General features: G+C 37.1%; 2 protein-coding genes across 2 annotated transcripts; one reads left to right on the plus strand and one right to left on the minus strand.

Moving 5' to 3' along the window:
• The first annotated feature begins 1,233 nt into the window (after window positions 1-1,233).
• On the plus strand, window positions 1,234-7,925 carry LOC115827966 (major facilitator superfamily domain-containing protein 10). Its single transcript, XM_030791859.1, has 12 exons — window positions 1,234-1,380; window positions 1,584-1,680; window positions 1,910-2,013; window positions 2,211-2,369; window positions 3,125-3,313; window positions 3,651-3,759; window positions 4,199-4,310; window positions 5,006-5,114; window positions 5,317-5,407; window positions 5,534-5,581; window positions 6,023-6,112; window positions 7,822-7,925. Exons 1-12 carry the CDS (start codon window positions 1,234-1,236, stop codon window positions 7,923-7,925), a joined length of 1,359 nt encoding a protein of 452 aa, XP_030647719.1.
• A 3,386-nt stretch (window positions 7,926-11,311) lies between these two features.
• On the minus strand, window positions 11,312-26,115 carry si:ch73-61d6.3 (occludin). Its single transcript, XM_030791942.1, has 8 exons — window positions 25,761-26,115; window positions 21,794-22,563; window positions 21,123-21,284; window positions 15,415-15,563; window positions 14,972-15,181; window positions 13,192-13,363; window positions 13,056-13,097; window positions 11,312-12,459 (listed from the first exon to the last, which is right to left on the minus strand). Exons 2-8 carry the CDS (start codon window positions 22,541-22,543, stop codon window positions 12,358-12,360), a joined length of 1,587 nt encoding a protein of 528 aa, XP_030647802.1. The 5' UTR covers window positions 22,544-22,563; window positions 25,761-26,115; the 3' UTR covers window positions 11,312-12,357.
• Window positions 26,116-27,205: the final 1,090 nt, after the last annotated feature.

The raw sequence follows: 27,205 nt of genomic DNA on the forward strand, positions 1-27,205 counted from the left end.
AATTATTTTCATGCTCGATATATACATGTAGGGTTTGCACATATGTGTAACATTTTTTTAGAAAGACTCATATGTATAACAGTACATTACATTTTTACATTTGACAGTAATATGATACTGTAACAAGCTTTTACCATGAAATAATGCCACTTTTGTAAGCTATATTTGAGCTGTGAACAAGTCTGTTAAAACCATGGTTTTTCATTTTGGCGTATTAGCTAGTTACGAACAAGATCGATATTCACACAGACAAAGAAATGAATTATCTGTTCATCCTGAAAAGTTTCTCCGGCGTTAATTGCTCTGGCATCTTTCTCCTTCTCCACCTACGTCATCTTTTTGTCAAGTGAAAGAGGACACCGCTTCCTGGTTTGGGAAATGCCTTTAACACACTGTCAGGTTTTATCATTTCTTTCAGAGTTCCACCACCCCGACCTACAGCTTGACGTGCCTGAAGGTAATGCATCAATATAAACAATACAATCATGACCTTACTGCTCAAACTTTGTTTATAACCATCGATGTTTTTCCCATGAACGACAGTACGTATATTAGAGACGAGGAGAAAGTGAACTAATGTATTACCTAGTCACTGAGACTTCAAATTTGATTTACCTGGTATTTTCATTACTTCGCATGGTACCAGTTATACTGTTAGTAAAACGGTGATTATCAGCGGATGTATGTAGTTTAGTCGCGTGACACCAGAGAGGATATGTTTATGCATATACTCCATACTGTTCGCATAAATTGCATTTACTTATAGGCTGAGATTGAGTAACATAATTGGAAACCGTTTCCTGGAGTGACCGGGTTTTGCCGGTATATGATGCCTGACGCTTTTTTTTTTTCTTTGCCCCCCGCCCCCCACCCCCCAAAACTGAGCACGCAGTTTTCTTGGCGTAAGGTAAATGAAACGCTGTGATTTTTGAATGACATTCAAGGCACCTTTCAGAAATATACTTTGTTTCAGTGTGAAGTTCTTCAAAAAACTAGCGGTGTGTGTGTGTGTGTGTGTATTATATATGTAATTTGCAACAATTGCTTTTATCTCCAATAGTTGTAGGTCTCACATTTACACATTTGATTGGAGTCACTTGAGGATTCTGACCAGTGAACAGTGAACCTCTCAGTGCAGTGGCCATCTTTTTGGAGGACAGCAGAGAATGCAATAAGTATCTCTTTCTGAGCAGTCAACCCTCACCTTACAGAAACACAGCAACAAGAAGAGACATGGCAAGTGTTAAAGGCACACAGGATGGGATTCACTCCTCTAGAGTCATTGGTGTGGTTTTCCTAGCTCTTCTTCTTGACCTTTTGGGGTTCACGCTCATACTACCTCTCCTTCCCTCGATCCTTGATCACTACAGTCAAACTGGAGTAAGTTCTTTGTTGTAAAGCTTGGTTATTATAAGCTTTATATTGAATTGTATATGCCTGATTTGTTAAATACCATTTATATACCATTACATGTCATTTTCTGTCATAGTATGTCATTTAACATTATGTCACACCAATGATGTTATGGCATAAATATGACTGAATTATGTCCTAATTTTTCTCGTGTAATTCTTTTAAAACAGGACAGTGTGTACGGGTCACTACAGAGTGTGGTGGACTGGTTCAGGCAAGCTGTTGGTATCCCCATGGAAACAAAATACAACAGTGTTCTTTTTGGAGGTAATGAACATCAGCAAAAAAAAAAAATCTTTTACATATCATCTTGACAAAAACATTAACTAGATTTCGTATTAGTCTTTTAGCCACTTGCATCGGTGATTAAAGTGATTTATGCTTACTGTGTATTTGGTTTTAGATGGAAGATAATATCATAAAACATATCTCAAACTTCTTGTAGATGAATGATGTGAAAGTGCACTGACAACATCCTCTGTATTCTGCCTCTCAGGTCTGATTGGTTCACTCTTCTCTCTGCTGCAGTTCCTGTCCTCCCCCATTATTGGAGCTGCATCAGATAAACTGGGGAGGAGGCCACTGTTACTTTTAACCACTGTGGGTGCATCATACCTTCATATTTGTCTATTTAGTCACAATCTCACTGTTTCACATCCGCATCATTCACAAAGTCCAGATGAGCTGCGTCTCTCAGAAGCTGCCAAGTGTTGTTGCCTTTACAGTGAGCACAGTTATGCTAATGGTTGTCTCTTCCACTGATGTGATTGTTTCTCTCTCTCTCTCTCTCTCTCTAGATTGGCTTGATATCATCCTATATTCTCTGGGCCTTTTCACATAGTTTCAGTATTTTCCTCTTGTCACGAGTGGTGGGGGGAATTTGTAAAGCAAACGTCAGTCTTTGCACAGCCATTGTGGCTGATCTCCCATGTCCTAAAGCAAGGAACAGAGGGATGGTGAGTAGCACACATCACAGAAGCACAGCAAGCTGTCAACATATATTTATTTGACTTATATTAAATAATTATTATTATAATTATCATTAAGAGTTAAAAAATAAAGTTTGAAGCACTCTGTTTTACTCAGCTTTTCAAAGGAGAATGTAATGATGAAAAACATTAAGTATTAGCGTAATACCAGCCTGAAAAAGCCTAGTATTCTAGTGAACAAGCAGAAATACTGACACTACTTCTTAACATACCTGCTTCATGGTAGCACACACATTGAGCAGTGAAATGCAGCCCCTGCATTTAACCCATCCTAACACCAGTGAGCAGACACACACTAGAACAGTGAGACACACACTGTGAGCTAGGAGCAGTGGGCAGCCACCACCAGTGCCTGGTGACCAACTCCAGGTCTTTTTGCCAGAACATGCAAACTCTGGGGATTTGAATTTAGGGCCTTCTTGCTGTGAGGCAACAGTGCTAACCACTGAGCTACAGTGAAGCCAGTGTATTTACTGTGTGCACAGAATGTTGCTTCACAAAGAATAAATCAATTCTGGTCTTTTCTACTCCACCAAACTTCATTCCTCTCATCATCAGCAGTTCAAATGCAGTTTTGATTGAACAGAAGGTACACAAGGCAAGTTGTCTGAGTCTAGACCTTAGTTTAGTGATCAGTTATTGCTGCTGGATGCAAAGTTATCAGATGTCTGAGACATTTACATGGCTCTCTCTGACTAATCATTTGTTTCTGTTTTTTACAGGCCATGATTGGTGTCGCCTTTTCCTTGGGTTTTACTCTGGGCCCATTAATGGGGGCCTACTTCGCCCTAAGGCCCAAAGAGTCAGAGATGTTCTACCAGGGACCAGCTTTGTTGGCGGTGCTCTTCTGTGTAGCAGATTTGCTCTTCATTTTCATTATGCTACCAGAGACTCTGCTCCAGGACAACAAGGTGTAGCTCTTATATGTGAAAGCCCATAGTAACTAGTTACCCAAATGCTGAACTTTTGAATATGTCTCTTGAAAAATAGGCAGATACTTTTTAGAGTTGGGATAGGGGGAGATTATAAAATCATTTTTGGAACATTTTATTGTGGAGTTTTTGTTTTGCAATGTTGGAAGTTCTCTTTGATTTAGCATACAGGTTTATTGATAAGCCGTAGCTAATGACACCATCAGTAAAATGAGAAGTTATTGATATTTTGCCCTATTTATTGATGACACATGATTCCCCCCTTACAGAAACAAGAAATACTTAACTCTTATTTTGTTGAATTCATTATACACAGGCCTCTGGAGAGTCCTCGGTTTTTCATCAGTCGGGAGACCTTCTCAGCCCAGTTGCACTTTTTCATTTTACTGCAGTTACAAGGACGGAAGATCCACCATCTGCTCAAAGTGAGTGTATAATAAATATTTTACTGACGACCCCCCCCCCCCCCCCCCCCCCGAAAGTTAACGTTACGAATTAGTATCAGCGTGCTTGAGAAGTACTTCAGGAAAGCCTGATATTACACTCTAGTGTAAACGGTTCATTTCATATTCTTCGTAAACAGTAATGGTGTTTGATGAGTATGGTGTGTTATTTGGATATGTGATTTTTCCTTAAGTTATTCACTAGTTTCTCGTTAAGGTTTTAGAGACAAAACTCATTGTCATTTGTACACTGGCACTACATACATGTCAATACATACACACGTCTCCTCTATGTCTCTTAAAGTCTACAATCCTTTGCTTTGTAACCACACAACAGAGGTTTGTGTTGCACCACCATATTTCATAATGTGCATTCACATTCATTGTGTTCTCTGTATTTGACATTTCTTTTTCCTGTTAGAAATGCACAGGCTTAAAGTGCTTGGCCTGGTGTACTTTGCATACCTTTTTCTCTTCTCTGGCCTGGAGTTCACTTTGAGTTTTCTAACTCACCAGCGATTTCAGTTCTCCAGGTAAGTCTTAGAGACCAGGAAATTGTTGAAAAATATTACATGACTCACAATTCACACTACAGGAAGTATCACTAATAATAGAGTGTCCCAGAGGTATACATTAGCGCTCAAGCAGAGAAATATGTATTACTTATGGGAAAGTGTTCTATTTGGGTCACGTTGTAATAGCTTCTCTGTCAGCAAAGTAAAGAGGAAGCAGGAATTTAGACACTCACTTCTTCTGCTTCATCACTTTTTACTGGTGCTCTGGGCAAGACCGTTGTCATGGTTGGTTTGAAAGAAAAGGAAGTGTTGTAAGACCAGTTTAGAGACTGGGCCAACTGGCCACTCAACCGTGGACCTCAACAAGTGCTTGACAATAAGGAAATGCTGAATTTTTGTGGACTAAAGTGCTGTATTTTTGTTAACTTCCAGTAGCACTATTACAATGTATCTCTTTATATCTTCACCAGTCAGACATCAAGTGATACAGAGCCTAAATGTATGTGGCACATTTTTTTTTCCTCAAACTCATGTAGTGATATCCCATAGCTGTTTTAGTACTGTATATTACCCCAGAACAATATTGTATGATCACCGCATCTTTCTTGGAAAATGAAGTATTCCATGTATTTTACTATTGTATTTTGTGTTTTGTATTGTATTGTATATTGTATAATGTTTAATTCCTTTCTTTTTTTCAAAACTTTCTTCAGCATGCAACAGGGGAAGATGTTCTTCTTCATTGGCATCACCATGGCAACAATCCAGGGGGGATATGCCCGAAGGATCAAACCAGGAAAGCAGCTAAGAACAGTTCATTTGGTAAATGCATCTTTAATAGGCTCTACCTGCTTGAACAGTAACGTACAGTCAATCTAGAACCAGCCATCTACCTATTATCACTAATATAAAGAAAGCAAGAAAGACCACTCTGTGTTAATTATTAAAAATCATGCGTAATTAGTTTAAAAAAATATGTTTTTGCGTTTTACCCATTATTATCATTTGATGTGATTCTTTTCAGGCAATCATGTGTCTCATCCCAGCCTTCATTCTCGTCGGAATAGCATGGAACTTGACTGTGCTGTATTTTGGCCTTTTTCTATATTCATTCGGTAAACATTGTCTGTGTGTTGAACTGAACTCCAAAGGCATTCTTTATGGTGCATGCACATTTGTACTCTTCATTGAAATTGATGTCTGCTTGACTTTTCCTTGTTTATTTGAACCTGTCTTTGCAGCTGCTGCTATTGTTGTACCATGTCTGTCAACACAGGTGTCAGAACATGGTGAGTACATTGTTTTTCGGTCATATGTGTTAGTGCAACATTTCAGAAATAAGCATGATTTATACATGAACAGTGAAACCTGAACTTCTTATCTCACATGTTTCATGCACCTTTGTTGTCAGTTTACATAAAAAATAGAGAAAATGCTTGGCAGGTGTTGTTAAGTAGATCAACTCTAAATGTCACAATTCAGTGTATATGTTAATTGCTTTTAAAGAAAATTTGTCTATCTTATATTCCAATCTTCAAAAAATGTATACATAAATATTTCACGTTTGGAACAATAAGATAGAAATAAGGTTCAGCAATCATTCAACTGCATAGTAGTAATTTTCATAGCAGTTTTTGCAGCAGTGGTAATTTCAGTATTCCAGCATGTTCCTAGCCTTTCCCTCCGATATATTTTCCTGATCAAAATATTCTTTTGGTTCTGTTTATTAGGTTCAGCCAGTCAGAAAGGTACAGTAATGGGGATCCTTCGGAGTCTAGGAGCGCTGGCACGGGCCTTTGGTCCTATTGTGGCCTCTTCAGGTGATATTTAGTTGGATTTTTTTGCATGAAAATCATCAAGCACATCAAAATTGCTACCACTAGCAGAAACCAATAGTATGAGTAGTGGTGTGTGGTACAAAGCTTACTCCTTAATTATTCGCTGGTTAGCAAAAAAGCTAAAACAAAAAAGCTAAAAACCCGCAGACAGCCTTTTAGTGTTGTGCTGAAGTCCATTCACACTAGAGCATATAATAGTAACAACTAACTATAATTATGACAGTTTATGGTTGGCTGACCTTTGTCATAGCACAATTGTGTATTGTCTTATGGCTAGAAAGGCTTTTGGGACATCATTTATTCCACATACAAAGAGCAAGCAGAATTCATAAATGGCATGGATGTGTTTCTTCTATTTCTTTTCAAACTCAAGAATAAAAGAATACAATAAAGTCTTGTTAGCTACTCATATGTGGAAAGGCTGAGTAAGTAATTATGGACACAATGCAGTTGTAATTCAGTGCATAACAATGGACTTCAACACAGTTTTAACTTAAATTAATGACAGGGCTTCAAGTCATTTTAATTCCGCATCACAGTTCCGATAAAGTTTTGTATTCGCAACATTAACAAGGTCTGTACTATGTACCTCAGCATGTATTTACTGTATGCTGTTTCTGTTTCATGCGTATTAATCAAATTAATCAGTGCTTCATGGTCTACAGTATTATTAGGCACCTCTGGTGATTGTTAAATACAGAAATTCTGAGCAGAGAATGTGTGTCTGGGTCTGACTGATTTTTCGTTGGTTGAGATGGAAAAAAGTCAGACTGTCATGACAGCTCTTATATTTGCTTAGCAGTGATTTTTGTCGTTGTCATCGTTGAGTTTACACAGATATTCTGTCAAATTCCTTATTCATGCTTATTGTTATAGTTAATGTCTTCAGAGTGAGTGGGTCTTTACAACCTGAAAACTCCTACTTGTCCTTGGCTTTAACCAATCAGATCCTCTGATGTTAAACTTTTACCTCCTTTATATCAATCAGAAACTCCAGTCTTGTCGATAGAGAGTGGTGTTATCATTGGCACGGTTATCATTATCACTGACCTAGTGTAGGGTGGATTACTGGAAGTATGAGATGTGTTTGACGGTCCCTGGGTAGTTTATGATATACGGAAAACAATGAGGAAATAACAGCTGTATTTTTAGTGGAGAATTCAGAGGCTCTATTCTGCCATTCTACTCAAGTTTTACTCACATTGTATTCACACCATACTACTTTTTCATGACGGAAACAATATAGAACTTTATCATGAGTACGTATAACAGTGGAATCAGAACCCTTGAATGTATGACATGAACAGATCTGACAGGACCTGCATGTTTTTGACGTTGAACTGTAAAAATACCCCAATTCAGCCTGCCACCACTATGTATGCCTAATGAAGTGACCACTCAGTGTTGATTCATTATAGACTGAGAATTGTTTCTCTGTGGTACTTACAGTTTTAATTCTATGAGCTGTCACAAACTAGGCCACCACACGCTAATTGTCCACCTTTGGCCCATTGAGAGGGTATGGCCGTCCCCACTTCGCTCATTGTGACTAAGAAATGTGAACTGCAGAATAGAGCCCTCTTTCTTTTGAAATGCAACAAAAATAGAATTTTTATGTGTCCTCTGAAATGTAGACGTCATGGTAAAGCAGCAGAGCAAAGCTGACTTAAAATCATTTGTTTTCTTTACAGTGTACTGGTTGGCTGGAGCAGAAATGTGCTACATAATCAGCTCTGCTCTCTTTGTTGCCCCTTTAATCTTGCTAAGCAGACTGGAAAAATCCAAGGAGGACTAAACAAGGGGTTTCACACTGATCTTCACAAGCCCTCAGAGTGCCAGAGAGACCGTTTGCAAGGCTCTCTTTCTGGCGTAGACGCACCAAAGATTGTTATTTCTTTTTTGTCCTGTCCAGTGTTTACATTGTTTTTTTTTCTGTTGCACAGACTTCAGTGCACTAAAGTATATTACTTTTATTGAAGCAATTTTAATCATTTAAGATTTTTTAACAAGCAGTATGCCAAAAAGCAATAATGGTAGATTTCTGAGCAGCGGTATGATATTATGTATTTTGTTTTGTTCCGTTATACTTCGACTCGCTCTTTTGTTGTGTCCATGGGAGTTTTAAAGAAAACAGATATTGAGCGGTACACTGTGAGTTCAAACAATGACAGTGATTTAAAAAGGTTTTAAAAATCTATTTTAACAGCTGTTTTTTTGCAGGTATTTTGACGCAACTGTAAGTGGCTTTTACAATAAAAACAATGATTGTAAATCTGTTTTACAAAACAAGCGTGTTTTTCTGTTGTTTCTTTGCACATTCGAAATTAATACATGCATTAATTAATATTTTGGCTCTGTTTTTAGAGCAGTGGTTTGAGTAGACTTTTCAATACAGTTACAGGTATGAAGTTATACTGCTGAAGAGGTTACTTGGTTGATAGTCTACCTAAAGTTCTTTATCACAAAAGTCAGTGAATTTTAAGTTGACTTGACATGAACGTGTCACCAGCATTGCTAGTTTGAGAATGAAAATGATTTATTATTTATTATTAATATTTATTAATCAAACGTGGTGCTACTTTTCAACACAATGGCAAACAGACTCCTCTGAGTTTTTTCGTGGGATTTGTGAAGTGAAGGAAATAGTGATATAAAAGGAAGCAAGAGCATATGTAAAGTAAAATACTGGCACTGACCACTAGGTGCTCCCCTAATATCCAGAAATATTATACAGCTAAGTGTGTCTTCAGTCTAGCTGAACGACAATAAAGTGTGCTTTTTAAAAACATGGTTAGAAAGATCACTAACAAAATACTGTATGACAGCTATGTAAGTGTTAAAGGGCAGCTCTATAGAAACAAGTCTAAATCAGTTAAGAGGTAAATTGCGGGGTTAAAAGCAGCACTTAAGTCAAGAAGTAAAAGAACTCAGACATCACAGTTCTGAAAGTCTGGACGAGTCCAAAGCAAAAACTGTTCCACATTTAACACAATGCTTATATTCAGCCTCTGGTGGAGCACAGGAACTCCACCACATATTCGTTTTTCTTGGTTTAAGTTTTGCTCTTTCTTCTCACTCCCTATTTCATGCAGCTCTCTAATTTTTTACAAAGTGAGCTGTTGTCTGGCCTGTTTAATTCAAGTCTTTTTCCCACTCAGCTTCTAAGATGCAAGGTTTTGGGATTACATATTGGGGACTAGATGTTGAACTAGTGGGCAGAAAAATGAACATCGTGAGCTGTATTTTTTATAATGTGGACAGGGGAGTTCTCTAAAATCTATACTTTCATGTTAGCATGAACGTTTAATATCTGTTTATAACCTTGTTTCATGCTATTTTTGAGCCTCTCCCCCTTGATAATCCTCCAGCCTTGTGAAGTTTTATCAGCTCACTGATGCAAATTCTAGTTGCTGAAGAAATCAAGGATGGTAAAATTCAAGTCAAGACCGCAAAATAGCAGCCTTGAAAATATTCTCAGTTGCAAACTTTCAGTCTGCTGGGAGATAATGAAAGAGTTTTGAAGAGCACTGAATTCAGTAACAAAAAACATTTATTTCAGCATGTATAAGTTCTAAATTCTAATACACATCAAATCAAATCACAGTGATTATGCAAATGCGAAAAACAGACACCAAAACTGATTAAAAACAAAACAAGAAAATGCCCTTTATACTGCACTGAATAATTTTTTTTTTTTTTTTTTTTACAAAAACATTGGAAGCACCTCTGCACACAAATACATGGCTAGTGAAACAATTAATAAAGCAACATTTCAAAATGACTTTTTTAATGATCTATGTCAATGTACTTGTGGGAAAAAATCATGGTGGAAAATAGTAGAGACAATGCAACACAATATGATTACATACATGTATACATTAATCAAATGGAATGAGCTGAAAAAGACACCTCAGATGAATAAGTTCCATTATGAATATTTTCATTTGAAATTATGTTTTGTGAAACCATTTGATGGGTATACAAGTTGCATGGAACCTGAACAAAAACAATAATGAGTAACATTTGTAAAGAATTTTCAATCAATATGAAATTAACTAACATGTGGAGACATGACCTCTGAGTTGTGAGCTGTGATTCTGTGTAAGGGAAATTTGATTGTGACTCCTGCATTACAAAACTATTGAAAATTGAAATTGTAACAGATGAGGTATGAGAAAAATCAGATGCGTATGAATCCATGGAAATCTAAAATGTGCTTGACAAGTACTGTTTTATTTAGATCAACATCAATGTAGTCTCTCAACTTATTAATTAACCAAATTTTATGAAATAATTTGCATGCAAATCAAGCAATTAAAAATGACATATCACGTACCTTTCCTTCAAAAGTCCTCAAAAACAGGAAAAGCACACGACAGTTCACTTTGCTGTTCTGTCCCACAGGTGCAGTAATTTCATTTCAATTAATATATCTCACAAGGATATATTGGAGTGTGCTGGTCTATTATCATAGTATAAATAGTACATGTCTGTGGATTTTTAAGGTGTGTATTGGTAAGAGGGATCTAATCATTTAATGTGGAACTACCCACAAAAGGTTGTGATAACATGAGAATGATGCAATCACAGAAGCAAGCATTTACATTTACAGCTGCACCCTGAAATTCCAACAACCAAAGAAGGAAAAGCAATTCTATTAATATATAAGAGATTAACACTCACAAAATATTCATTAGTTAAAGAGGTCAGCTAACAGGCTCAACACGTGTAGTTTCATGTGAAGGGGCACTTAAGGAGACCAAAGAAAAAGGGCTGAAAATGTCCAGTTCACAAGCTTAACATTAAATAAGAATTAAGAGATTTACAAACACAACTAAGAATCTAAGAGAGAAAAAAATCCCTTATTTTAAAAGAACATGCCTTTAGCTTAATTTATTTGGACTTAACATTCATCCAGAAGCATATAATTGCACCACTGAAGTCATCTGTATTTTCTATAGTCTAAAACATTAGTGATCTCTCCATCTCTTGCAAAGTACATAGTTTAAATAGATCCTAAATATATATTATGAAGAATCTATTTTTGCTCATCCCAGTTTTAGGAAAAAAATGTTTTTTTTGTTCACTCTAATTGATGAATTTGATATTTTAGATAGCTTAAATTCACTTTATGTAGGCATTCTTATTTTATCATTTTGGTTTCATTTGTATACGAGTGTCTTGAATTTGCATATTTGTAACTTTATTTGTGTTTCTGCACACAGAAAAAGGCACATAAAGTCCTCTTCCCAAATTCCAGTTTCATTGTACATCTCAGGTATTGAAACAACAAGGGGAGTTAAGAGACTCATGTATTGAACAAACAATGGAAACAGCATAAAATATCTGAAAGTGAGCGCATCATCATGTCTTATCATCATTCCATCACATGTGAATTATCAGTGTTACAAAACAGATCAAAAGATTTACAGTCAGATTAACAATTTGTGTGCTTTGTAGAAGTAAAAGGAATTTAAGATGCAAACATTCAGTTCTATTTCTGTTGAACTGCTGTCAAATCCTTCCATCCATGCAGTCCATCCTTGTTAGGGTTTGCCTAAAATTTGCTGCCTACACAAAACTTTGGGTTCATGTGTAGTTTCAACAATGAAATGTTTGAAAAATGTACTTTCGGATGTGTAGTGTAAAAGGTCACAAACTTAATAAACTGTACACATTTACAAACCTAGAGCATATTTACAGCATCTCCCTTGTTTCAATAAGTGTTTACTAAAATTCTTTGCATTTTTGTCATAGTTATACACCTTATTAATCAGCAGTTCTTTACCAAAATCTGTTATCCAGTGTTAAAACAATAAACTTTGTCAACAGTAGTAATAAGCAGTTATATAAAAGTGTTGATATTTTAATCAAAAATTTTCATTTTGTCCATTCTTGGCATACCAGAAAAGTACAAATGACATGTTAGGTAAGACGTTGGTACCTAGGTAAAGGTAAAGGCTTTGATATTAAAATAGCTGCACCCTTGCAAAAAAGAACAGGTGTTCAACGGTTTTCTGAGAGTTTCCAAACCATTGGTTTGGATGGAATGTGTTTGGTTTACACTGGGGACATTGTGTGAGGGCACAGTAGGTAAGTCTTTGATCCAGACAGCTGTGCTCACAAGGTAGCACAGACTTCATAAGGCAAAATTCATTTTAAGTCCATGAGTTTGATCTGCTACTATACAACAAATGATCTAGAATGGAAGTAGTACGGCAAACCCTTTAAGACTTTCCATCATCGTAGTTCTTTACCATACGCTTGATATGGAATAGCTTGTTGCGTAGCTTGCGACACTGGAGTTTTTTGCTTTTGTAGTCAGGCATCTGGAAGATTTAAACAGAAAACCAAATTCATTAGTGGCAGTAACAGGCAGAATAGAGACATTTGTCTACAGGTCTTTATAGACAGATCTTTAGCTATTCAATGCTAAACTAGTTATGGCTCATTTTGTCAGCTTCTGTATGATTTGTAATTGTCCATGACTGTAATAAAAAAATTATACTGCAAACTTCTTGCTATTTACATGTACCCACAGAAAAGGTCCTTAAGTCCACATTTATAGAGGATGCGACATATTATGTCTGCATCCTGTTAGTGCTCTTGCCATCATGCACACAAATTTTTGCTTGCTTTGTTTATGCTAAATAAATCAAATGGTTACAAATCAATCATTTATTAGCTAGAGCAACACAGTTCTAAATTGTTCCTTCAGTTACAAACATGATTCTGACTTCATGTAAATGAATTCATTCAGATCTCTTGGTAACAAAATTACTTTTGCATTTTATTCTCTACTTCTAGGTGCACTTTTCTCAGATTTTCCTACATTTCTACAGACCTTATGTAATTCATAACAAAAATATCCGTTTCGCATTGTTCAGACAGGCTTTGTTTATTTTCTCTCTATTGTCACAATTACCTGTTTGACGTCTTTGAGACGATTATATTCCTCCGCAACGGCCTGAGAAAGGACGCAGAGAGAAAAGCATGAACATTAATGCTTCACGTTCTTTGCACTGAGTATTTGGCAAGAGTGATGGCGCTCAGAAACTCACTTGGTACTTGGCTGTGCCTTCCTCTAGCGTATCCAGCTCCCTGCTCAGTTTATTCATCTGGTCATTGATGTCATCCATCTCGGCACACAAGAGCTTGTACATCTTCAGATCAGAGGTAAATTCTCTCTTGTATTCTTGACGTTGCATGTCTGATGTGATTTCTGGGTACATGCTGTGGGAACACACGAAGGTTTAAATTTAGAGACAACCCCTTACATTAAAATACCTTTCCTAAAATGTAGTGCATTGCAATAAAATCATCTGACAATTTCTGTATTTTTTTTTTTTTTTTTGTGTGTGTTTAATGTTTTTTCATTTGGGTGTAAAAGTTTATGTCTGCTTGAATGAGACCTATTTAGTCTTACAATGTTTTCAACATTTATGTTTCCACTTGCTAAACCAGACCTGAGATTTATTATTTTGAATGAACTGTAATAGGAAACTTTGGTAGGAGATTAAATAATAGGACAAAATTAGTCCAAAATCTTAGAGGTATATTGTACTACACGTCATTACAATGACAATCACGTTGTCGCAAACATTTTCAGTTTCGGGTGAGTCATTTTGTTAACAATTACATGTTCATTATTACGCAAACCCACAGCTAGTTAGTGAGTTCGTGTTATCACCGTTTGCTAGACACGGTAAGGCACCGCGTCATATCACATTAGGCATGACATCAGTTTCAAGTTAGACAATAGTGCAAGGTGAGCAATAAGAACTATTCTAACAGAGATAATGTTTAGCTGATAACCAGGAGAAACAGCCGTCTAAAAGTCACATTGGGAGTTGCCGGTACTGCCAAGCCAGTCCTGCTTAGCCATACCACACGCTCTCTTCACTGTAGTTATGATTCATTCTGCACTCCTACAATAAAAAGGCCTCCTAAAGGAGCACAAGCTCCTTTCTATTTAAATGTGTGTTTCCTTGGAGTACAAGAAATGCATACGTGCCTTACCCATTTAGTAACTTTATCCTTTTTAGGAAAGAGGTAAGGCACTGCGAGCAAGTCCGTTATTACTACATTACTACACAATACAGGGGTTTGATAGGACCAAGCTGTTAAGGAAGAGCCACTCTGTCATACTAGCGAAGAAAACAGTAATTTCCACATAGCACAGAGCTAGCCTGTTTGCCCTAGCTAGCAAGTCAATGAAAATAAGCTGACCAGAGGACATTTCCACCTGTTTGTAAAAATTTGTTGTGATACTGCTGATTAATGTTACATTTTGTGAAGGGGATCAATATGCACGGCTGAAATGGCCTTAAGCAAGGCACCTAACCTAACCTCCTACTGCTCCCCGGGCACTACGGCTGTAGCTGCCCACTGCTCTGGGTGTGAGTGTGTGCTTATTTGCTCACCGCTCTTAGTGTGCGTGTGTGTGTGTGTGTGGGTATGTGTGTATCTTCACTGGTCCCTCGGATGGGTCAAAATGCAGAGGTCAAATTTCCCCATTGTGTGGATTAATAAAGAGATTAAACTTAAAACTTAAAATGGCTTTTTGGGATACAGATGAGTAGGTTGGACCTATAAAGCACTGAACATGCCACCTCTTTCTTGTACAGACTGATAAATTGGAATAATTCTATGAATACAGCAAAAACTGTACAGCAGTCACTGATATGTGCAGTCATACAAAATTAATGTAAACCCACAAGACATTTATTGTTTGAATTATAGACTCAATTTTTAGAATAAAGCAGCAACATAGTTGTTTTTCAACTAAAGAGAGCTCACATACAAACGTTGTTGCTTAACGGGGAATTATGTGGTTCTTACCTCTGCAACTGTTCAAGGTCCAGCTCATTGGCAGTTTCCCCACCTGTTGTGTATTCTGTTTCATACTGAGAGTGGTCTAGGTCAGGGTTTCGACGCCGTCTCTTGTTCTTGCCAGAAGAAGGCTTCAAGAAACCGGCAGCATCCTCAGACGGGCTGGAGTTGGTCACCAAACTCTGGGATAGTGGCTCTGTGTGACGGCTTGTTGAGGAGCTAAAGGTACCAATACAAACAGAGAGTTCACGTTGAGTGAAAAATTAACACTGTTACAGAGAAATCTGCTTGCACTTCCCTGCCTTTGAAATGGTCACTACAGTTCTATATTTGTTATATATGGGAAGTCATCTGAGACAGATCTGTGGCTTCATAAGGTTCAGTATACAATAGTGCATGCTGACACAGAATTGAAAAAAAAAAAGTCATATTTAAGCTCAGTGATTACTTACGCGCTGTTGTAGGTTTCTCCACTTAACAGATATTCTGGTTTTGGTGGAGTGAAGTTGATACTGTTTGCCTTATTTAGAAGTGGAGGACTTTTCTCAGAGAAGACCACAGAAGCACCATCTTGAGTCTCTCCATCTTCTACATCGTTTACCTACAAAAAAAAAACAATAATTTGGTCACAAAGATAGTAACTCAGTTAAGTAGAAACAGTGGCAATATTATCATTGCCTTGCATGGTTTGTATTCTTCTGATATCGAAACACAGACATTTCCTAGTGCCAGAGATCCCACTTTGTCCTTGAACAAAACGTCATGTACTTTTCAAAAAAGCAAAAACTCTGAGGATAAGAAAATGTTCAGGTGATATGAATATGTCCACATACATCTGGTCAATTTGCTAAATAAACTGGTAGGAAAGACAGTTCTTCCACTCTAAGCCATATAACATTTTCTCATAATAAAAATCTATATTTAACCTTTTTTCCAATGGATTACTTACTGTGATACATTGTGTTGAATATTAAACACATGATGATTGTGGTGGTGCTCTAAAGCCAACTTTACTCATCAACACACATTAACAAGTTAACTCGGCATCTATCACACAACCCACTTGGTTCTTCTGGGGCGTTTTCAGTATTTCACACACCCACACATATTTTGCGGTCTTTGCTCTATAATAAACTGAATGAATGTTACTAACAATATCCAAGTGCTCTCTCCTTCTTTGAAAAAATAATCTAACAAGAACTGGAACAACTATGTGTTTGCTGTATGTGAATGATTACTTCAATCCCAAAACTCTAAATAATTTGATAACCATAATTTAGTCTCCATAAGGCACTCCTATTAGAATTTTCGTAGTTGTAAAAGAAATTGAGATGAGGGAAGGAGTTTTGTAGGAGAATCAGAACAAGGCTCAACCATACAAATAGAAAAGACTGGTTGTGACGTCAACATCCATTTGCTTGTTGCAAAAATACGCCCATTTGACTCTTATTGTTTTTGTGCTGAGAAGCTAGAGACCACTGTCACCTTTGTACAGGTTTTCCTTGTTTCATTATATTCATATTGCGTCCGCTGCTGAAGTTGACTCAGCATAGGTAATATTTCCATAAGGAATTTACCGAAATGTGTTTGAGGCCACACGGTATTTTGACTGTAATATAGGAGATATAATTGTATAATTGGAATTCCATCTTCTGATGTGGGACTCCACATGTGTGAACTATACAGAAAACACTGTTCAGGTCGGTATGTGATGTGCATCTGCAGGTGCAAAAACAAATGCAAAATATGGATTCTATTCCAGTAACACTTTCTTCAAAGAACAGATCCAGAGGAAACCAGCATGCGGACTACAAGAAACAACAATTATGGGAGGGGAACATTTCCTTGAAGCTGCAGGAAAACCTCTTCAGAAGAATGCAAGTCATCCAAGAATTCCAACAATGCCTTGTCTGCATGTGGTACTGTGACCACTAAGCTGTGAGCCAACTAGATAAGCAGGGAAAGAATGTCTGGGACCACAGGACACGGGCCTGGGAGGCTAACAATACTCACATTCCCACCGCAGAGAGGAGTGAGGCACACCTAACAACCATATTCTCTACTGTAGGACATACTGCCATATAATCGATTTCTGTTTTCTATAAAGAAAACAACAGTTAAATGTCATGAATGTTATAACTGTGAGATTACATGTGTTTCCATAAAGGATTATTATTCATTGCAAATATTAGTGTTATTCATTCACACTGCCATATCAATATGAGAGTATATGAAATTGAAATACACTTATCTACACTCATTAGTGCAGAAAAAACTATAATGGGCTTCAGTTTTTGACTGAATATGAATATGACTGTGATTGACAAAACATCAGACTGTAGTTTCCAAATGCCCTTCTTCAGGTCAGGTCTGTCAATGCTTAACATTATTTTAGGCATGCCTCAACTCAAACTAATTATTAAGCCCTTTGGGAGTTGAATCAAGCGTGCTTTGGTTTATTTCTGGTGTACACAGCAGTAACACAACACCACTCATTTTGACAAAATTCTCTAATTTGGTCTTTTGACATGTCTTTGCAGTTTAGTCCAGTTTAAAGGTTGACAAGCAGCATCAGAGCATTTCAATCATTGATTTATACTTTGATTATTCACATCACATTGGGAGGCCAGTCTCAATCAGGATTTGGATGTTGATCACAATAACTGAATGTAAACACAATAATCATAAAGCCAAATATCGACCTGTGTGATACTAAATAACAGAAGTAATTACAAGAAATTTGACGTTCTTCCTGTTTATTTCTCCTTGATATTTGTCTTGTCTATTTCCTTTCCTTTGTCCATCAGTAATGAGATGAGATCAAATATTATTTCACCACTGCTATGAGTGAAGAGTTTTCGTCTCATTATTGTTAATTTTGTTTTATGGAGAAAAGCCTTCACTGATAAGCATTTTCATGAAGAGTTTTGATGACATAGTTAATACTGTGTAATAATTAATCAAAAAGCCCAAACACTGATAAAACAGAGAGCAGACAATTATAAATATAATCTAGGGGTCAGACAGGAGACACAGTTTTAAACTGTTTGTTTACTTTGAATCACATCTCACGTTTTAATCTTTTTATCTAGAGGAAGTATAGATATAATTGACATTAGTTTAGAGATTACCGTATGTTTGAGGTTATAAACCTTAGGCTAACCAAGAATGTCCTTTAGGGGTGTTCTTCTTAGCTCACCAAGACTAAACAAATAATAGGCCAGCATAAATCTCAGCTCAAAAGAAAAGTGTACCCCCCCATATGAAAAGTGTACTTCTCCGTTTTATGTGACCACACTGCAGATATTAGAATTTCCAGTGATGCAGAAATAACCACATTCTCCCTATCTAAACCCTTTTGTTCAGACTAGGATTTCATTACTGTAAACAGAATGTGAGGTGTAGATTACAATCCTCATAGGGTTACAATCACTCAGAGCTATTACTCAGAGCCAGATGCTCATTCCCCTGGATCACGCTAAGACTACAGAACAGTTGATGTCCAAAGAAGACATGGAACATTGCATAGTTGATCCTCAGTCTTTAAGGACATACCAAATTCTGCCCCACATGTTGGAGGAGCTGTCAGATTGTCACCAATACCATCTTGTCTCATCGTTTGGCACCGTTCAGGATTATTCAGTAGAAGACAGCAAGATCATCCACACTTTCTCTTCACTCCCATTGGGAGTATCAACTGAAGATCTATCAGGTGTTACCCCTGAAGACCTATAAAAGCATCTTGAGAGTGAAACATTTTTTTCAGCCTTTTCACCTAGATAGAACACAGAACTCCAGATGCCAGCCACATCGGGCTTGCATGGTAATGTGAAACAGCCACACTGTATGTCCCGTACACTATAGAACAAACAAACCAACTAACTAGCTACCAAAAACTACTACGGCATCATTTAAATAATACTGTCCATACATGTAATATTCCTCAAAACACTTGAATATTTTTGTGGAGAACAATTATAATGTCTGGAAATTGAGTGGTGGCAAGAGGGGTGTAGACTGCCTCCGCCCTTAAAAACAACAACAACAACAACAAAAAAACTTAATCTCTCAAGGGTTCCTTGAAAAAAGAGAGTTTAGGTTTTGTGGCCCATCTTTGGTTAAAAAAGAACACCACTAATTATTTAACAGTGTTTATAGGTCACAAAGAGACTCCAGCAGTAGAAGGAATCCAATCATCAGAATCCAATCATCAGTAAACCCTGTATCTGAGAACTGTAACAGCTGAAGTGAGAACAAGCCTGGGAAAAGGGAGGCCTTGACACAAACACTTAAGAAGTGAAAGAGTTGTCGAGAAAGTTCTTGATACTCTCTGTTTTCACATGACTAGTTAATGATCACTCAGGCTGAAACTGGGCTGTGCAGAGACAAACAGCTCCTATCAGTAAGCCTCCTATCCACGTGACCGCGTGTTAACGAAAGTCAAACACAGTCATATAAATGAATGAAGGACATAACGACTTGAAAATACTGTCACTGCAATAAAACAGTGTGCCACATCCCCATTTTTTCCCAATGCATAAAAAATGATGTGCTAAAGGTAAACTAATAAGAACAACTGTAGGATCCAAATAAAATTAGAAGCCTTATGTTGAACTTACAAAGAAAAACTAATAGGTTCCAAATGAATGAAAAATAACACTTAGGGTTTTTGCTCACTCTCTTTGTATGAATATATTATGTTCTCTGATCAGGTGTTTTCTGTATCCCCCAACACTCCTTGTGAACTTTGTACTTGAAATAGGCCATTAGTCACAGGTCCAAATTTCCTGCATGTACATTGCAGATTCTTGAAAACAGAGTGAAGTCAAGGGATTGACTAAATCATGAGATTATTGACTTTACAGTAAATTTACAAAAAAACTAAAATGCTAAATAAAAAAGGCTTAAATTAAAAATTAGAGGAATTTCCTCCAAAGTATCCCATACAGCACGCCTATTTGTTCTTTTTGTATTGAAAAGCAGCGAACTTGACTGACAGAATATAGCAAAAATTGCAACAACTTAAGCCATTCATCTAAATGTCACACAATAATGCCTTATTCATTCACCTTGCTCCACCTTATCCATTACGTTATCGAAGGACCATACTTAATTTCAGTGTCTCAAGTGCCAAAAGGTGTTTGCCAAAGTTTGCTCAAACAACAGACGGCAGCAGTTCTTGGAAAGAAGTTAGATTTCTTTGAGGTTAGAAGATTTCTATGGAATTTATTCAATAAATCTTTAAAGACTTTGAGAATAGATATACTTCTTACTCACCCACTAACAGTGATGTGGGAACACAAAGGTGGACAATTTTAAGCTATACATTTTCTTCTTGCTGGTTCTAAATGATTGTATTGTTGTTCCCTTAAATACTTAACTAATATTTAGATATTTAGATGTTATTTGTAAAGCACAGTCTTACTTTTGTTTAAATTTGCCCAGTTGTAATTTGTCAACTAAACAGAATAGGGGTTTTTCAAAAAATACATAATTCATGAGTCTAGGGATAAAATTTCACGGCACTATCCGAGTTGTAAGAAAATCCTTTCACAATCAAAAATAGATATTATTGCTTAATATTCAGTCTTCTGGTATGTATAATACTTCAATACTAAAAGAAGGTGTAAAATCAGATTGTCAGTGAACAAATAGACATTTTTTGGACCATTCCTCTTCTTGAATTAAACAAACAAAGGGATGGCCTGGATGACCTCACACTATTTGCTTGAATAGTGTCTTTGGAATGTGTTCCTCTCTATATTTCAACTGCTTTCTTCTGTATTTCCTTCACAGATTTCACACCAGTATAAAGTTTTTGTGACCTGTAACATATTTTTACAAGGATGCTGAAGCACCTTGACCTTGCAAAAGAAAAGATTACTGTTGGACCTTGATCTTCTCTTTGAACTAATATGGGGGTTTATCCTCTTATGTCTGTCATCAGAATGCATATGACATTAACCTCAAAATACATTCCATTATGAGATGAAAGAGATATGAGGTCATTTTAGAAAAAGGAATGAACTTATATAGTACCAAGAGTACATAGCGTAAGAAGACACAAGAAATTCTTCTTATTACAGACAGAAAGAAATGTTCTCAAATATTCTAAAGCTACCTTTAAAGAGATAACAGATAAATTCAAGTAGAAACTTACCCAGTCCTCCACATTTCTCCCTTGTGGACCCGTGGTCAGAGGCTTCTCCCAATAAATATTGGGCTTTCCATACCTCCAAATTTTGCCTCTTGTCCTTTGGGAATAGAAAGCTGCCACAGCTAAAGCAATGACAACCAAGAAGCCACAGACCATTGCAACAGCCTATAAGAAAACAAGACACATTCATCTCAGCTGGTCCAGGACATGTTAGGCCTACATGCCTACAACTAATTTGCCATTTTAAGACAATGTGATCAGACAAAGTCCTTTGTTTTCAGTAAAAAAGGTACAAATTTCTCAAAGTAATAATGAATATTCACAACAATTTTATCTTTTACACTCAGTTATCAGTGGACCATGCCTACACTGTTTTGTTGTTGTTGTTGTTGTTTTTACATGTCTTTTAAATGATCAAAAATCTTTTACATTTTCCAGGAATGTTGATACATTATAGCCAGTGACAACTGGCCTGCTAACATTTGCAAGTCATTCCTTCAGGGAATGTTAATCCACATTAAAGACAACTTGCATAAGTGAAAACAACACAAAATGTTTCGGCAGATGCACATAATCAGTAAATGTTCTGTCCCTTAAATACTATGTTATAGAGTGTCTAATCTTAACTATCTTTTATTTTAACTATTCAACAAGTAAAAAATTAATTGCGGTACCTCCTGTGGATCCACATAGCAGTAGTGATATAAGTATTGGTTGTACATGGGAAAACCACCTCCCATTCCTGTGACACTGCTGCCATAGAGATTTTGGCACATCGCAAGCATAGGGTTGTAAAGCATGTTCTGGTAACTTTGAGCCATGGGGTTGACTCCAACAATGTAGACGATGTTGATGATTCCCTGAAGAACGGCCATTATGACACTAACCACCAGTACTACCAGGTAAAACTTGCGGCTACGGAAGGTACTGCTTTTGGAGAAACAGGCTACAAAAAAGCCCAAAGAAGTGACAAAGTTAATAGCCGCCATCGCAATCATGCTGGTTTTTGCTGTGTAAGGTGTTGGATAGGAGTTGTAGTAGCTTCCTCCATAGTAGCCAGAGCCATAACTGCCGTAACCGCTCCCATATCCCAGAGAACCTCCATAACCATATCCTGAACCATAACCATACCCACCCAAACCCATGCCATATCCATACTGCATATCCCAAACGAGTGTTGATGCCACACAGGCAAAAATCCCAAGACAGAGCACAACAACAAGTCCCTCCATAGCTTTCACAATGCCTGGTGGTGAAAACCATTTGTAGAAGTGTTGAGGCTTGTCCTCTATGTAATAGGATGCAGGAGGTGGTGGGTATGGATCAAAGTCACTCTGCGGGGACTGGAACCCATGGCCGTTTGATGGAGGACTGTAGGGGGGGCTGTACATAGGTGGGTTATCATATGGTTCCTTTTCAAACATCTTTTAATGTTACTGAGGATCTAAGATAGAAAATAAACAAAAAAAGATAAAGCATTTCTTGAAAAGGATGATTAAAAATACATAACAGAAATAACAATTATCATCAACATCAAATCACAGTAAAACAACGCAACTTGTCCTATTACCGTCAACTATCATGCCACTTTAAAAAAGCTCAGAAGTTTTTCTACTTTTTTGTTTTAATATTACTTAGTCATTCTGTTTTTCTAGATGACAGATGACAGGTAAGTTCCTGGTTCAAAAAAGTTTTCAGTTTGACCTTCCTGGAAGTATTTACAGCTCTCATAAATACTGGTTACTAATGCTCAAACAACAAAATGTGTTTGATACGTGTCTTTAAAGAAGACGGAAACTGTGTTTGACTTGTCTTAAACAAGAAGCAAACAAAGTCAAAAGTTTTCAGGTTTCATTATATGTCAGACTTCAAATACGACCCAGATGTTTGTTGAAGTCCCAAATCTACTTCAGCAAAGGTTCAACCGAATCAATCATCATTCAGTTATTTTGATGTATTTACATTATTATTGTCATGTTGTCTTATTGTCATGTTGCCTTAAACATGACCCAATATCCCAATGCTTGAGAGATAGATGCCTAGTTTGTAAAAAAGGGTACATGCCAGTGCATCCTTAATACAAGCAAGACCAAAGACAGAATCACTGTCAAATCATACATTCTATGCAACATAACCTCTGTTGGCTTTCTTAGCCGCTGTTATTAACTTTATTGGTATAATACATATTAATGTAATGTGATGAGGACTGTCCCTAGATGGCTATTGCAATACAATATCAATTGTCAACTACTAAACAGGGGGCAGGAGAAAGGCTGTCCTACAGATGCTGGTCATTCAAATGGACTAACAGATATAATTTTATTAAACTGTTTAGTAATTTACCTCAATATTTACAACACACTGTCCCACACATTAAGATTTGTACAAATTACTTCTGTGCCTCTGGCAGAATTAGTTATAATACAGTTAAAATACCATGGAATGATATGAAAGATGTGAATCAGAGGCACAAAACCCGTTGCCAACGGCTGCAGTCATTAATTTTTTCAGCAGTCATTATCAAGAAATATCGCGCCTTCAAACGTTGGGATGGCCCACTCAATTCAGTGGAACTTTCTGCAGCATTCTGAGGAACCGTACAATAAATATAAACATTTTTCTGTAATTATTATACAGTTCCTCAGAATGTTGCAGAAAGTTCCACTGAATTAAATGGAATACCTTTGGAGGTCAAATATTTCTTGATCATGACCGCTGAAAAGAATTAATGACCTGTGTTGACCTCAGTTACACAGAAATATAATTCTATCATGAACAAACTTGAGTTAGAACAAACCTAAGTTGCACCTGATCCAAAAACATGATGTTTCGGTAATTTTTCACAGATAGCGTGGAGACATTCGTACCAACAGTCAGAGATTACAACTACTGTAAAGTAACTGTTTCTTTTTTGTCCCTCCTCCCAGAGTGGGGGAGTCACCCTCAATGTTATTCATTGTCCAAAAGACCTTGCAATGTTTCTGTTCTTTTTTTTTCTCATGAAGACACGCTGCAGTCCAGACAATGAAAATACTTTTTGTGCACAATACATTTCATAATAAAGAAATAACTCTTCTTTAATCACACAAAGGGCCATCGTGTTCTTTCTGTCAAAAATCAGTCCATTTAAAAAAACAACCTGTCTATTTAACAGGCCATTTTACAGGTTGGTGCTCTCATGAATACCATTTTTAAGTTCTTTTAGATCTTTCTTTCTAACCTTCTTTCTAACCTTTTATCACACTTCTTTTACTTATTCAAGTGCCTCTCCCTTCCTCCTCTGTTTTTAGGAAAAGTCAAAGCTGTAAGTGGCCAGATGAATGTTACCATGGTATTTGAAGGGCAAAGAAGAGTGGGGGTGGAGAATGGGGGCAGTAGGAAGAAGAACAAGAGCTGCACTGTCTGCAGACTACAACGGGTGAGGTACAGCTTGACATAGTATCAGGCATATTTAAGAGCATTCTACTCTGGTCTACCAAAAAGATTTGGTGAACAATACTGTTGCCTGGGGCAGAGTATATTTGTTTATTCTTACAGCTAAAATAACTACAAAATTATCTCAGTAGTGGTCCTTCAGAAGTTTTAATGTTTTTAAAGGCAACTTTTTATAACCTGTTTTGTCGAAGATACTGAAAGTTGTCAAATAAGAAACAGAAAATTAGACAACAGCCATAACTTTCTGAGCCTAAGACTATTTAGCTCGAATAACACGGCCACTTCTTGTTGTTACTCAAACAATTGCTTAAGATTTCCAAAATAAAGTTGGCCTCATTTAACAAATATAAGTACATAATACCAGTTACGAGTAACAAGTGAGAAGATTGACATTACAACGACAAGAAAAAGAAAGGCCTGGCAACGTGATTTCGCCCTGATGATAATGAGAGTAGACTCTTCTGCCTGACACGCAGCAAAAATTCGACTATTCTGTTATCGAATTTAGATAGTGTATCAGGGCAAACTCAGAATGTGCCGTCCATGACTATTTGTTTAGGGGCAATTACCTCTTCCTCCCTGGGAAACAGAGGCAGTCAACTCTGTGACGACAGAGCCTTGCACCTAAAGACACCAGCAACTTAACTTGAACAATGGGAGGAATTCAACGAGGCTTCTCTGAAACATCACTAGTCATTATTCCACAGTCAAGATAAATCCAGACACACGGAACGTTACACATCAAGGCAATGACAACGCTATCAACACCAAACCAAATTAATGTCGAATAAACAACAAAAATCAAGTCAAACTGGGGCCAGTTCCAGTTAATCGACTAGGTATGCCTACGATAACTTTGATAATCTAACCAGACAAAAGACCATTTGTCAAACTTAAACGTAGACTACACTCATTAGCTACCTTAATAAACTACGAATATAAAACCAAATTCCGGGAAAAAACAGGTTAATCGACCAGGATTCACTTCGATAAATTTGGCAATCTTACAAGACAACAGTCTATTGGTCAAAGTAAAACGTAGCCCACCTTTATTTTAAACGGACGTCACACCTGTCTAAGAACAATTGAACGTTTATTTCACTTTCCATTTAAACGTTACCTCATCAGTGATTTTAAACATATTTTTCAAGCTGTCAGCGTTTTCTGGGTGTTAGGTGTGCACGGTTAATAGCCACTGTATCTTACCTGTGCACAGTTTCCAAATGGCCGTATCCAGTGTTCGACTAAAATGCTCCCAAATGTATTCAAAATTCGAGTCGCGGAGATTCTTTATAAAAGAAACACGTTGTCTCCCTGATTACTGAACGAGTTGAGTAGCTTTGTTCTCACTTCTCTTTACCTTGACGATCCGCAGATGATCCGCACGCACAAAAAGAACAGCGGTCAGTTGTCAAGAAAAGTTATGATCATCTGAAACATGTTTATCCGAGAGTCATAACGGAGGTGACCAAAGGTTATTTCCTTGAGTGTTTAAAGAGCCATGAGAGAACCGAACTGGGTAAGGACATGATGGTGCACTACAACTATTGTAATCTTTCGAATCGAGGGCTGCCTGTTTGGTAGGCGGATGAAGAGAATGAAAGAGGTCAACTCTAGAATTAGAAAAGCCAGAGGGTGTGCTTACTACAATGAAGCGGTTAGTTCAGTATTGCAATGGATTAATTTTTAACCAGGTAACAAAGTGAATTAGGAAATCAAATGAAATCCAGATGATAAACAGAGAAAAACAAAGCAAAACAAAACGAGCAAGCAAAATATGCAATATGTGTTTAATGAAGGAATGTGATTTGGGATTTTACAATAAATGAATTGCCTTTGATGGCATTCCTAACGTTGAATCAAGTGACATCAAACTGGCTAAGAACATGGAGAGAATATAAGGATTTTACTGAGTGATAGAAATATTTTTCTGCTGTGATTGATGCTAAATGGGTACAGCTGCATCACTGACTCTCTCCACTCACTTATTACAACAGAGCATAAAGTATAAATGTTGTAACTCATCTAACCGAGCCATAATCTGCACCTTTAGCAAATACATCACATAACCCAATATGAAGCACAGAAAACATGACAATTGTGGGGGAAACACACCAGTACAGAACAAGGTTTTAGAGGTCTTTGACCGACAGGCTTTAATAAAAGTTCCATATTCTGTGTCTCCCGCATGAGGAATTTGAAATTCTCTCCTCAGGCTAACGTTTTAGAATGCTAAAGCCCAGGTCAAATAAGATGAACAACAAAAAAAAACATTTCCTGTATTATAAACTCTCCCAGTCGGCACACTTTCAGAGCCAAGTGCCTTTTGACATAACCTCATAACCTTTATAATTTCACGTCATAGTTCATGAGAATAATTCTGTGTGTTCACCTTGTGATATTGGTAATACATTATTATTGATACCGTGCTCTCCTATTTCCTTGTGGTACGTCAAGACCAGGGAACAGCAATCTGGTTGAAAGTCACAGTGAAGTTAGAATAGCTGGCAGTAAAGAACTACAGGTAGGGAATCTTCTCACACAAGCTGCTAAGACAAAAGCCAATCAAATTATTTAAAAAAAAAAAAAGTCAAACCCACCCATTGCATGTCTCATTCCTACTGGTATTGTGGCTAAGGTCTAAAATTCAA

Source organism: Chanos chanos, chromosome 14, assembly GCF_902362185.1.
Source record: "Chanos chanos chromosome 14, fChaCha1.1, whole genome shotgun sequence".
NCBI lineage: Eukaryota > Metazoa > Chordata > Actinopteri > Gonorynchiformes > Chanidae > Chanos > Chanos chanos.